Source organism: Physeter macrocephalus, unplaced genomic scaffold (genome assembly GCF_002837175.3).
Source record: "Physeter macrocephalus isolate SW-GA unplaced genomic scaffold, ASM283717v5 random_455, whole genome shotgun sequence".
In the NCBI taxonomy this organism is placed as follows: domain Eukaryota; kingdom Metazoa; phylum Chordata; class Mammalia; order Artiodactyla; family Physeteridae; genus Physeter; species Physeter macrocephalus.
Genome location: NW_021145741.1, coordinates 1 through 10784, shown reverse-complemented (window position 1 = coordinate 10784; position 10784 = coordinate 1). Strand labels below are relative to the sequence as shown.

At 47.6% G+C, this 10784-nt stretch overlaps 2 protein-coding genes across 4 annotated transcripts; both read right to left on the bottom strand.

Moving 5' to 3' along the window:
* Window positions 1-1043: 1043 nt before the first annotated feature.
* On the bottom strand, window positions 1044-3727 carry RPL27 (ribosomal protein L27). 3 transcript variants are annotated; one of them, XM_007102100.4, is made up of 5 exons: window positions 3639-3727; window positions 3316-3398; window positions 1965-2134; window positions 1230-1340; window positions 1044-1117 (listed from the first exon to the last, which is right to left on the bottom strand). In XM_007102100.4, exons 2-5 carry the CDS (start codon window positions 3394-3396, stop codon window positions 1069-1071), a joined length of 411 nt encoding a protein of 136 aa, XP_007102162.1. In that variant the 5' UTR covers window positions 3397-3398; window positions 3639-3727; the 3' UTR covers window positions 1044-1068. The 3 variants fall into 3 exon arrangements, with proteins under 3 accessions (XP_007102162.1, XP_028341361.1, XP_007102163.1); XM_028485560.2 differs by lacking the exon at window positions 3639-3727 and adding an exon at window positions 3618-3638; XM_007102101.3 differs by lacking the exon at window positions 3639-3727 and adding an exon at window positions 3478-3601.
* Window positions 3728-6733: 3006 nt separating this feature from the next.
* On the bottom strand, window positions 6734-10734 carry RUNDC1 (RUN domain containing 1). Its single transcript, XM_028485562.2, has 3 exons — window positions 10310-10734; window positions 9722-9841; window positions 6734-9328 (listed from the first exon to the last, which is right to left on the bottom strand). Exons 1-3 carry the CDS (start codon window positions 10473-10475, stop codon window positions 8463-8465), a joined length of 1152 nt encoding a protein of 383 aa, XP_028341363.1. The 5' UTR covers window positions 10476-10734; the 3' UTR covers window positions 6734-8462.
* Between the last annotated feature and the right edge of the window lie 50 nt (window positions 10735-10784).

The window sequence follows — 10784 nt, the reverse complement described above, 5'->3', positions numbered from 1 at the left end:
GTGAGCCATGGCCGCTGAGCCTGCGCGTCCGGAGCCTGTGCTCCGCAACGGGAGAGGCCACAACAGTGAGAGGCCCACGTACCGCAAAAACAAACGATAAAAACAAAAACAGTCCAGGATATAAGTTTTCTATTTTGACCTAGTCCAGGGCTTCCCACTCAGAGTAACTTACTGAGCCCCTTTCTCAAGCCCCCATCCCTCACCCCAGCTGAAAGTGTCCCAAGTGTGAAGCTTGGCAAATAGGGCCATTTGAATCCTAGTTCCATTTAGTGACTTAGTACCAGCTTGGCTGGAGAACCTATTTCATCAGTAACACCTGTCACAGTTAAGTATCCAATGAGAGGTAAAATGCTATAGAAGGGCCAAATGCCTTTCCTGTAACACAGTGGTGACAATCCAGAGCCCAAACCCCTTGAATCACCCCCTTTCTTGCCTGTCTCTGATAGCCAGACCATTTGGGGACCTCTCCTTGGTCCCACTAGGAATGGCTGCTCTGGGGCTCAGGCCTTCATTGTTGGTGTCCATCCCCATCTAGAGCAGTTCTCCAGTGTGGTCCTCGACCAAGCAGCACCAACATCACTTGACAAGATGCTGAATTCTGACCTACCAAATCTGGCACTCTGGTTCAACAAACCACCTCAAGTTAGTGACTCTTAATCCAAAGAAGATGGTGTCCACTCGGAGGGGCTTTTGGTTGCCACAACGAGGGGGGCGTGGCGGGAGGGGGAACAGCTCTCTAGATATGTAATGGGTTGAAGCCAGGGATGCTTAAACAATTCCACACCTAAAAATGTCCAGAGTAGCTCTTTTGGGGAAACAGTTCAATATCACATTTTACCCATTGAGCAGCTAGACCATTAAAGGATTATGAGGCTATGGACAGAAGTAGCCCATGTCTCATAAAGGCAGATTTACCTTTTATTTTCTATTTTCCCACAGTCCCTCATCCACCACCCAGTGTCTCTCATCGTATGAATGTTCTTTCCTAGTCTAATAACAAGAAGCAGGCAGACACATGGATTTTTTTGGTGTTTTTCTGGTATTTTTAATGACTGAAACAAAACAGACCTAAAACCGCAGCTTCTGAAAGAACCATTTGTTCTTGCCGGTCTTGTATCTAGAGGGGGGAAGAAAGGACACCAATGAGGGGAGGAATCACAGAAGACAAAGCTGTCTTCATGGAGAAGAGTGAAACCATACTCCAGCACTCACTACCAAAGCCTACTTACCTCTCCTCAAACTTGACCTTGGCCTCTCGTCGGGCCTTGCGTTTGAGAGCAGGGTCTCTGAAGACATCCTTGTTGACAACAGTTTTGTCCAAGGGGATATCCACAGAGTACCTGGGGACAATGGCAGGAAGGTAGGAGCGGCCCACATGCTGCCAGGGCCTTCACCCCTCCGCCCCACTCCTGGGACATTGGCATGTTAAGGTCTGACTCCATAGGAGCTATCATCAAAACTGTGCTAAAGTCCTGATGATATTCTTTGGAAATGCCCAGTTTTAACAAACTCATTTACATAGATTCAAGCCACTGAAAAACTTCACAATTCATTCTCAGTTTCCCACAACTACCCTACCCTAAAATAACTATTATCCTTGAGAGTGGAAGAAGGCAGGCCAGATTCTATGCCTGTTTGTTTACTGTGGCTGGAAACAAATGGAACAACCTTTACTCAACACTTCAAAGAATTTTCAGGTGAGGAGAGAGACAGATCAAGAGCAAGTTTGGAAGAGGTTTTTCAATCCGGCTTTGCCAAGTCAGGGAAATCAACAGAAAATGACAGGAAAGTGAACACTTCCAAGATGGATTAAAGAGGCAACACTGGAAACCACGGCCAAATGACAAATTGAAAATGATGTCTCTTCCACTGGAGTGGCCACAAGGTTGTCTCCTTATTCAGCAGGGCAGAGAGTGGGAAAAGTCAGAAAAAGTCACTTTCATTCCCATTCTTGAAATGCTCACCTTGTGGGCATGAGGTGATTATAATTATAAACTTTCACGAAAGACTTGATCTTTGACCTCTTGGCAATTTTCTTCTTGCCCATGGCAGCTGTCACTTTGCGAGGATAGCGATCAATTCCAGCCACCAGAGCATGGCTGTAGGGTCGGTCTGAGGTGCCATCATCAATGTTCTGAATGAGCAAGAATTACATGTTATTGCTATTTAGGCCCTTTGCTAGATGTAGGGCATGTATGGAAAGAACACCCTCAACCCCTAGGCCTCTGAGACCCACTATTATAAAAACCACACATAGGCTTCCCTGGTGGCGCAGTGGTTGAGAGTCCGCCTGCCGATGCAGGGGACGTGGGTTCACGGCCCGGTCCAGGAAGATCCCACGTGCCGCGGAGCGGCTGGGCCCGTGAGCCATGGCTGCTGAGCCTGTGCTCCGCAACAGGAGAGGCCACAACAGTGAGAGGCCCGCGTACCGCAAAAAAAAAAAAAACAAACCCCAAAAAACCACACAAAGCAGACATTCTAAGTGCTATGCTAAATGCCCAAAGAGTAACAGCAAAAAGGGTGGTATCCTTCCCACCAGGAAAAATCTGGAAGGGTTCCTGGGAGGTAAGAGATTTAAAATGTAACAACAGTTAACAATTATGAAGTGATTGCTATATGCCAAGCACTAGTTCTCAGGACTTTACATCTCTTAACTTCCTCCAGGATTGCACTGCTAGGAAGGGTCAGAGGCAGGATTCCAAACCCAGCTGCCTAACTCCAAAACCAGCCTCAGGTAGACGGAGGCAAGGGAACCAAGGGTGCCCCGGTGTCCCCAACAGTCAACAGCAGTGGTGTATGTGGCCAGAGCTTAGGAAAATCTCATAAAAGGCTAAAGACGTAGGTAAAAGGCAAACAGTGAACGGCTAGATTATGCTGTTACCATTTTAACTAGAAACAATTTCTCCTCTTTTTACGGAGTCCCAGCTGCAGCACTTACTACCTGTTTGACCTCAGGTGAAACTTAACATCTCTAAACCTTCGCAGTAGAAAGTAACCTTATGGTTACCGCAAGGATTGCACATGACGACACCTGTAAGACAGCGCCAGGCACCAAGCAAGCGTTCAATAAACGTCAGCCATTAGTATTATTTTAAACCTCTTTGATAGAGAACGCGTTGGGTGATAACTGTCCAATTCAACTCCCATTTGTTATTTTGCGTCTTTCTCTCTCAAAAGCTCTCATGCATTCACCCCCGCCCCACCACCATTCGCAATGCTCAGTGGGTAATGCCCCCAAACTAGGCCTTGAATTCCAAGTTGCCCGCCCGCCCCATTCACGGGATACAAAGGGGCACAGGTTCGCAAGGTTGGTACCTTCACGATGACCGCTTTGCGTCCGGAGTAGCGACCGGCCAGGACCAGCACCACCTTCCCGGGTTTCATGAACTTGCCCATTTCTGCAGAGGAAAGAGAAGGGGCCGCTCAGAAACCCACCAGCTCAGGCTGTGGGCCCGAAACTTCAGCGGCGCTCACTACCGTCTCGGCTCAGGCCGCCCGCAGGTCCTGCTCGCAGGACAGGATCCGCTACGAAGCCGTCAGAGACCGAGGAATGAAAAGCACCCGGTACCACCCCGCAGCTCGACCCCCAGGCCGCGGATGGCGGCGGATTGTAATACCCTGACCCAGCCGCTACCCACCGGCATCAACCTCTCAGGACTACAGCAGAGGAAGAAAAGGCACTTCCGCTTACCTTTCACCCCGGGGAGGGTGACCTCACTTCCTGTCCCGCCCCCTCGGGCTTCTCCCCGCCTCTTGCGTGGCGCTCAGAATGTGTTGAGGGCGGAAGAAGCTCTTGAAGGGAAAGGAAGGCCTGGCAGCTTTTTTATTCAAATCAGACTTTATGAGCAGCTCCAGCAGTAGAAAGGGCAAAGGAGTTCCGCCTCCCCCGGAAGGCATTTACGTGGACGCAGCTGCTCCTCTGCCCCCTTGGTTGCAGTTCCTTCCTCTGGCGCTAGCGGGTGGGGGAGGCACAGTTTGAAATTTACTTTTTTTGCTTTGGAACAGTAAGAAACAAAATAGGACATTTATTAGTACCAACTGTGTACAGTTACGCATTAGGAAGAGACGAAGATCAAACAAGGGAACTTGCCCTCAACATTTAGAGTCTAATGATGTCAGAGACATTTCCGACTAGAATAAAGGAGGGAGATGAAGGACGATTATGATGATACTAGCAGCCGTGTACCCTGTCAGGCCAAGTTAATCTATTTACGTGTATTATCTCTTTTGATCCTCATAAAGACACTAAGGGATAAGTAATGTTATCTCCATTCCACAGTTGAAGATACTGTGGTTTGGGGAGGTTAAGTAATTTGCCCCCAATCCACAGCTAGTACGTGATCAAGCTGGGAACTCAGATTTAAGCAGCCCTCCTGAGCCCATACTGTTTACCCAGTCACCAAATTGCGTACCCACTCTGTGCCAGGCAAGATGCTAAGCACTTTAGGTAAGTCAACTGCTAGTTAATTCTCAGGAATCTGCATCTTGGGTATTTTCCTCCCATTTAGACATGAGGAAATTGAGATTTAGAGAGCCTAAGGCTCTGATCATCAAATCTGGGTTTGAACCCAGGTGTAGTTGGCTCTCAAACTGAATTATTTCCCATCACTTACTGGAAGAGTGTTTTTAGATGGCTCCTTAGGTGTCTTCCGAGTTCAAGAGAAAGAGAAACCATCTTATAGTTTTTGCTCATTTGAACACTGACGAATCTATAGGATTGGTCTTGGGCAAGACGTGGGAACAATCAGAGTTTCATCATTTCTTCAGGCTCCAGGGACCAATTTCCCCTGCAGCCCTCAGGACTTCATTCCAATAGTTTATCACCCTAATTATGTACTTATATTTCTATATTTAATGAAAATGTTTTGTTTTAATTTGTAATATGACATTGTAGAGTTGGAAAGGAACTCAGAGATCGTCTACTCTGTCCTCTCAAAGATGAGAGGAAAGTTCTAGAGCAGCAAAGTCATGGAGTTGGTGGCGCGGATCAAGGTTCCCCCGTTCCCAAGCCGCTCTTGCCACTGCACCACACGACCCTGTCCATTTCCACTTCCATGGTCTTCTTTCAGCCTCCTTGTCTGCTTGTCTCTTTTGTTGTTTCTCTCTTGGAAAACAGAAACCAAACCCTGAAATCTTATCATTGCCTTGAACTCTTATCACATACTAAAACTCTCCAAATCAAATTAGTAACTAAATCCTGTGAATTTTGCCTCGTGTCTTTTAAATCTTTTCTATCCTTTTACACCTGCTCCCTAACTGATCCAGCTTCAGTTCTTTGTTTTCTCCAGTCCCTCATCAAAACTTTGGGTGGGTCAAAAATTGCTTAGGATGCTTATTAAATATGCATTGCCAACTGAAGAGATTCCAATTCAGGTCTGGTGTGGAGCCATGAGCTATAGATCTTACTTTTAGAAAGTTCTCTAAACACAACTCTTAAGTCCGCCACTTACCTGCCTGAAATCCTTTGTTGGCTCTCTGTACCAAAGTTTGAACTCTCACTCCCTTCCTCTCTATCTTCCTTGCAGTATAAGTTCCTGTCTCCTCCACACCCTTCACATACCACCTGGGTTCCAGCCAGCTCAACTACTCAAAAGATCCGACCCCTTCTGAGCGCCAGGGTCTTGACGCAAGCTGTTCCATGCTTCGTTATTCTTCTCCTCCACTGCAGCTGGGCAAAATCCTATCCATCCTTCAAGGCCACTCTAGAATTCTCCCAGGCAGAATTCATCTCTTCCTTCTCTATATGCTCCCTCAGCAATCCAATCCATACTTAATTTTACTATAGAACATAGTTCAGTTGGTTTGGATCAGTGGCTGTCAAAGTGTGGTCCCCAGACCAGCAGCATCAGCATAACAGGCATGGGAACTTGTTAGAAATCCAAATTCTTAGAGCTACTGAATAAAAAACTCTGGGGATGGAACCCAGCAATTTGTGTTTTAACAAGCTACTCAAATCTCCAACTGGCTTGCTACCTCCTTTGCTAAACCTTGTGTTCCTTGAAGGCAGGGAGAGATAAGTTCTGAGCACCTAGCCTGGCCCAAGCAGTTGGTGGGTGCTCAATAGTGAATGAATGAAGGCAGAGCATCTTGGGAATCTTTAACGATGCCTTGCAGATCATACAATGGACCCTGCACTTTCATTGGATACATATCCATGGCTCTCTTTCATTCTGCTCTTGCATAGCCTTAGACCTCGGCTGACAGTCCCTCCTCTCCTCCTTCATCCTGTCCGCCTCACTCCAAGCCAAGCACAGACCTCTGTCCTCAGTTATAATGCAGATGTTATTAGTGACTAGCAGGTATGTGACTGCTGGCCTGCTGGCAGGCTTGTCTCTGTCTCTACATGTCTTTAAGTTTCATGAAGAACTTGGCAGAGCAATGGCTGTCTGCCCATCTCCCTGCAGCCTAGTCCTTTGGCAGCTGAAATTTCCGGAAGGCATGTGGAAAATACCTGTTTATCCACAAAGTGATGGTGAAGTGAGGGGGTAGATAAAGGAGAGAGAGGAACAAAATATCTAGAAGCAGCATGATACAATGAGGTAACATTAACAGTATAAAGACCATAGGATTTGGATTCAGGCAACTTGGGTTCAAATCCCAGCTCTTCCAACATGTAAACGTGGACAAAATACTTAACCTCTGCAGTTCAGTTTCCTCAGCTATAAAATGTGGATAATACTGTCCTGCCTTACATGTAGTGAGAATTAAATTAGGATGGCACACACACAAAATGCTTCTCATGATGTTAGCATAAAAACCTTAATACCAGTTTTTGTGAGGATTGGAAAAAGATAATACAGGGGTGATCCAGGGCTATGCCATATGACTGGGATGATAATGCCAACGACACTTTCTCATGAATTTGTTCAAGGGAAGTAGTGGGGGAAACACCATCAAAGCTGAGTTGATCCAGCGCAGGGGGCAGAGAAGAGGCAGAAAGGCCAGGAGCCAGGCATTGCTCAAGGAAACACTGATCTGGATCAGACACGTTGACAATGCCCAGACTTATAAACCAAAGCCAACAGTCTCTAAGGTCTTTGCAGAGAAGCTACACAAAATACTATGATTTTATTAGCAACCACAGATACCATTTTTCAAAACATTTTACACTTATCCTGTTTCACATGAAGGAGGACTAATTCTAATGAATTATCAAGAATATATCTTAAATAATATCTTACTAAAAAAATTAAGTTAAAATGCACTACATAATAGTGCAGACACAAAGTGCAGCTGGCAATTTAATACATGAAACGATGCTGAATCGGTAGTGTTGGGAACCGATTTGGCTTTCCAGAAGGTGATACACTTTGCTCATCTTTGCTGAGTCCCAGAGCAGGATGCAAGCTGAATGGCAAATATGAACTAAAAAGGCTAAAAGACATCCAATAGGACCAGTCTAGAGTCAGTTTTACAAGGAAATGCCAAGCCCCTTCTTTGTCACCAGTGATCTGCCACAGTTCCTACCCCCGCTGTAGTATGATCACATGGTCAGACCTCCTCCACCATCCAGCCTCCAGGACACATGGAACACACCTTGAACACGTTTCCTTTTGAGGAGCTGGGAGGCGCGCAGAGGAAACGTTACTCGCCAGAGGACATGGTACCAGATGGTGGCTGTCCTGGTAAACCAGCTCCAAAACCAAAAGACCATCATCTGGGCTGTGAGGAAAGGACCATGTGGTCAGGGACAGATTTCAGTTCTTACCTCTACATGAAAAAGGGCTCATATTAAAATCAACTGTGGGGAATTCCCTGGCAGTCCAGTGGCTAAGACTCGGTGCTTTCACTGCTGTGGGCCCGGGGTTCAATCCCTGGTCGGGGAACTAAGATCCCGCAAGCTACTCAGCACAGCCAAAAAAAAAAAAAAAAAAAAATCAACTGTGGTAAACACCCTTACAAATGCTGTTCTCAGATATTCCCACTCCCGGTTTTAGAGGCAGCTATGGAACACACACGGCCTCCCCTGACCTTGGGGAGAAAGAGGCATCAGTATTCACAAAAGGAATCTGAATTCTGACCTAGGACTCTCTCAAACCTGCTTCAAGTGAAGGAAGATGGCCCGCAACTTGACTGACAGGAGCCTTAAGTCGAATGTTTTCCAGGACCAACAACTCACTCATGCTGTCCCTCACCACCGTGAAGAGAATGGTTACAGCAACCCGGATTTTCTACAAATCAGACATGGCGTGATGAGTGTGTGCCATGACTGACTTCTTTTCAACAGGCTCAAGTATATGTGCTCACATGTGCACCGTGGATACACGCCAGAGCAAAACCTTTTAACAAGAGGGTCTCCAGCATATCTTTCTGAGATGCCAAGTTGATGGGGAGAGAGACTTTGCATCATCCGGCTAGGGAAATTGTCTTTAGCCCCTCCTCCTAATTCTTGCTCTTATCCTAGAAGACTAACCATCTATCCTAACTGAGCAAGATGCTGGTCTGGGGCCAGGGCATTCTCATCAAAAGGCATCTTTGATGTTCTTGAGCTGGCGCACAGCCAGGTCTACGGGGAGGCTGAACTTGAGGCTGCTGAGGCGGCTAAGCAGGTTGAGGGCGCTCTCAAAGCCCGTGTGTGCCATGTAGCTCCAGGGCTGGTAGTGGGGCTCGATGAGCGACCCCGACTTGCAGATGAGGTTCACCCAGGACACGAGACGCTGCTCATTCAGTGCCATGCACACCAAGGCCTTCAGCTCCGAGTCTGCACTGCGCTTAAAAGGGTCGTGCTCCGTCAGCACCACGTGAATGGCTGTCAGCAGGCTCTGCTTGGGTGTCACCACAGTGCCTCCCATGACAGGCAGGGCGAAGGACTGTGAGAGCTTCCGGGCGGGGGATTCCACGTAAGCACGGCCATTCTTAGCGTGGTAGTACTTTACAAAGAGCTCCCAGGGGTGCATGGCCTCGGGGGCCGAGGAGAAGGCCGGCAGCAGACAGGCAATGGGGGCCATGACGAGGCTCATCCCCGGTGAGGAGGCGTACAGTCCATGGGCCAGCAGGTCCCTCACGGCCACAGTCAGCTCCTTCCGCACAGCCATGGTCAGCTCGTCCTTGCCTCCCAGAGAGAGGTCCTGGAGGCCGGCGGAGCTGCTGAAGTGGTCGTGCGCCTGGTGCCTCAAGGCCAGCTGCTTCACCCTGTCTACTGACACCTCCAGCCTCTTCAGTAAGGGAGAGTAGTCCCTGTCAGCCTGGTCCCTCTGCCACAGGGTCTGCGGGATCTGGCCCGTGGCGCAACCGAACTGGCTAACAGCAAAGATCTGGAGCACTGCCAGCACTCGCCGCATCAGGTGCAGCCCCGTCTCCCGAACTCTCTTCATGTCTTCTGCCTTCGCTGCGTAGAAAACACAACGACTCATCAGTGAGAGGCCACAGTCATCAGAGGGACAGTCAGCAAGTCACAAGCTGAGATCCGGTCTTGCTTCTGAGACACAGCATGGGTCCCACATGAAGCCAAGAGCCACCCAGGATGTCGCTGGGCTTACTTTTTTTGGTTAGTAATAACTATTTTGAGATATGATTCACATAACACTCAACTTACCCATTAAAAGTGTATAATTCAGTGGTTTTTAGTATATTCACAGAGTTGGGCAACCATCATCCCCCCAAAGAAACCGTGTACTGTTGGCATTTCCCACTCCCTACTTCTCCCTGATCCCCCAGCCTAGGCAACCCCTAATCTACTTTCTGTCTCCATAGATTTGCGCATTCTGGAAGCTGTACTTACTTTTGCTGTTTCCTGGAGGTGGTCTGCTGCTGCCAGTTCTGCAGGAGCAGTTTCCTGTCTTCCCACTGGCCTTGCACTCACAGTGTCCACTACCTGTCTGTAATGGGCTTCCTACTTCATCTGCAGTCAGAAGTTACAAAGAGGAGACATTTATTTAGCCTCTTTTTGGCAGATTTTTAAAGGAGAAATACCATTTACTAGTGCCTACCACGTGACATGACTTTTACAAATAGTATTTCATCATGTGGAACAGTGACTGGCATATACTAGCTGGCTCAATAAATACCTGCTGAGTGAAGGAAACATGAATCATCATTTTATGGAGGAGGAGAGCGGGACTGAAGAGGTTAGGAACCTGCCTAACCTCATTAGTCTACGAAGGACACGAAGCCAGTAAGGGGCAGGGGTGAGATTTTAACTCTGGTTTTAAAATCCACGTCCTTTCTACTCCACCATGCTGGCTCCCTTGCCGAGTGATCAAACCACTTACATATACATCAAGGACTGACACCTTGAGGTGTTAGTACTCAGAATACACATAATCATGATGACATCCAGCCACCCTTCTCTTTCCATCCCTCCTCTGACCTTGGATGAAGCTGATGAACATCTCGAGGTCTCGGATCTGAGTTTTCAGCTGCTCAACCAGCTGTTCTTTCACTCGGGCTGGGTTGACGATCTGAGCTACAGCTACATCCACACGCTGCCGAAGCTCCTCAGTGGACAGTGAACTGAGGTCCTCATTCAGATTCATGTCCAGTTTCTTTATTAACTCATCGATGATCACCTATCAAGACTACAAGCCATAAGCACACCCTCTGGAATTTTCAGGGAGAGGGTTAGGAAGAAGGAGAATCTTTACTAGTGTGCCTCCCTCCTACCCTTAAATGGAAATCAAATTTGTGAGAAAAATGGTGCAACTGCTGATCAAGGTGAGGACATAGGCCTTTTACGTCTCTTATAGAAACAAGGACCCCTGGTTCCTCTCTGACAGAAATGGCTCCTCTCACTGCAAATCTTCTACCAGGCCAGGTAAATTTCACTCAAGAGAACAACAGTGTGA

What these genes read in the sequence shown, in the direction of transcription:
- RUNDC1 (XM_028485562.2), bottom strand. Translation starts at nt 10,475, where the DNA reads ATGAATCTGAATGAGGACCTCAGTTCACTGTCCACTGAGGAGCTTCGG. An exon ending in GTTCATCAGCTTCATCCAAG is followed by an intron (nt 9,842 to 10,309) that starts GTCAGAGGAGGG and finishes TTCTGACTGCAG; the next exon opens with ATGAAGTAGGAAGCCCATTA. An exon ending in ACCTCCAGGAAACAGCAAAA is followed by an intron (nt 9,329 to 9,721) that starts GTAAGTACAGCT and finishes TTTTCTACGCAG; the next exon opens with CGAAGGCAGAAGACATGAAG.
- RPL27 (XM_007102100.4), bottom strand. Translation starts at nt 3,396, where the DNA reads ATGGGCAAGTTCATGAAACCCGGGAAGGTGGTGCTGGTCCTGGCCGGT. An exon ending in GCAAAGCGGTCATCGTGAAG is followed by an intron (nt 2,135 to 3,315) that starts GTACCAACCTTG and finishes TTGCTCATTCAG; the next exon opens with AACATTGATGATGGCACCTC. An exon ending in AATCACCTCATGCCCACAAG is followed by an intron (nt 1,341 to 1,964) that starts GTGAGCATTTCA and finishes CATTGTCCCCAG; the next exon opens with GTACTCTGTGGATATCCCCT.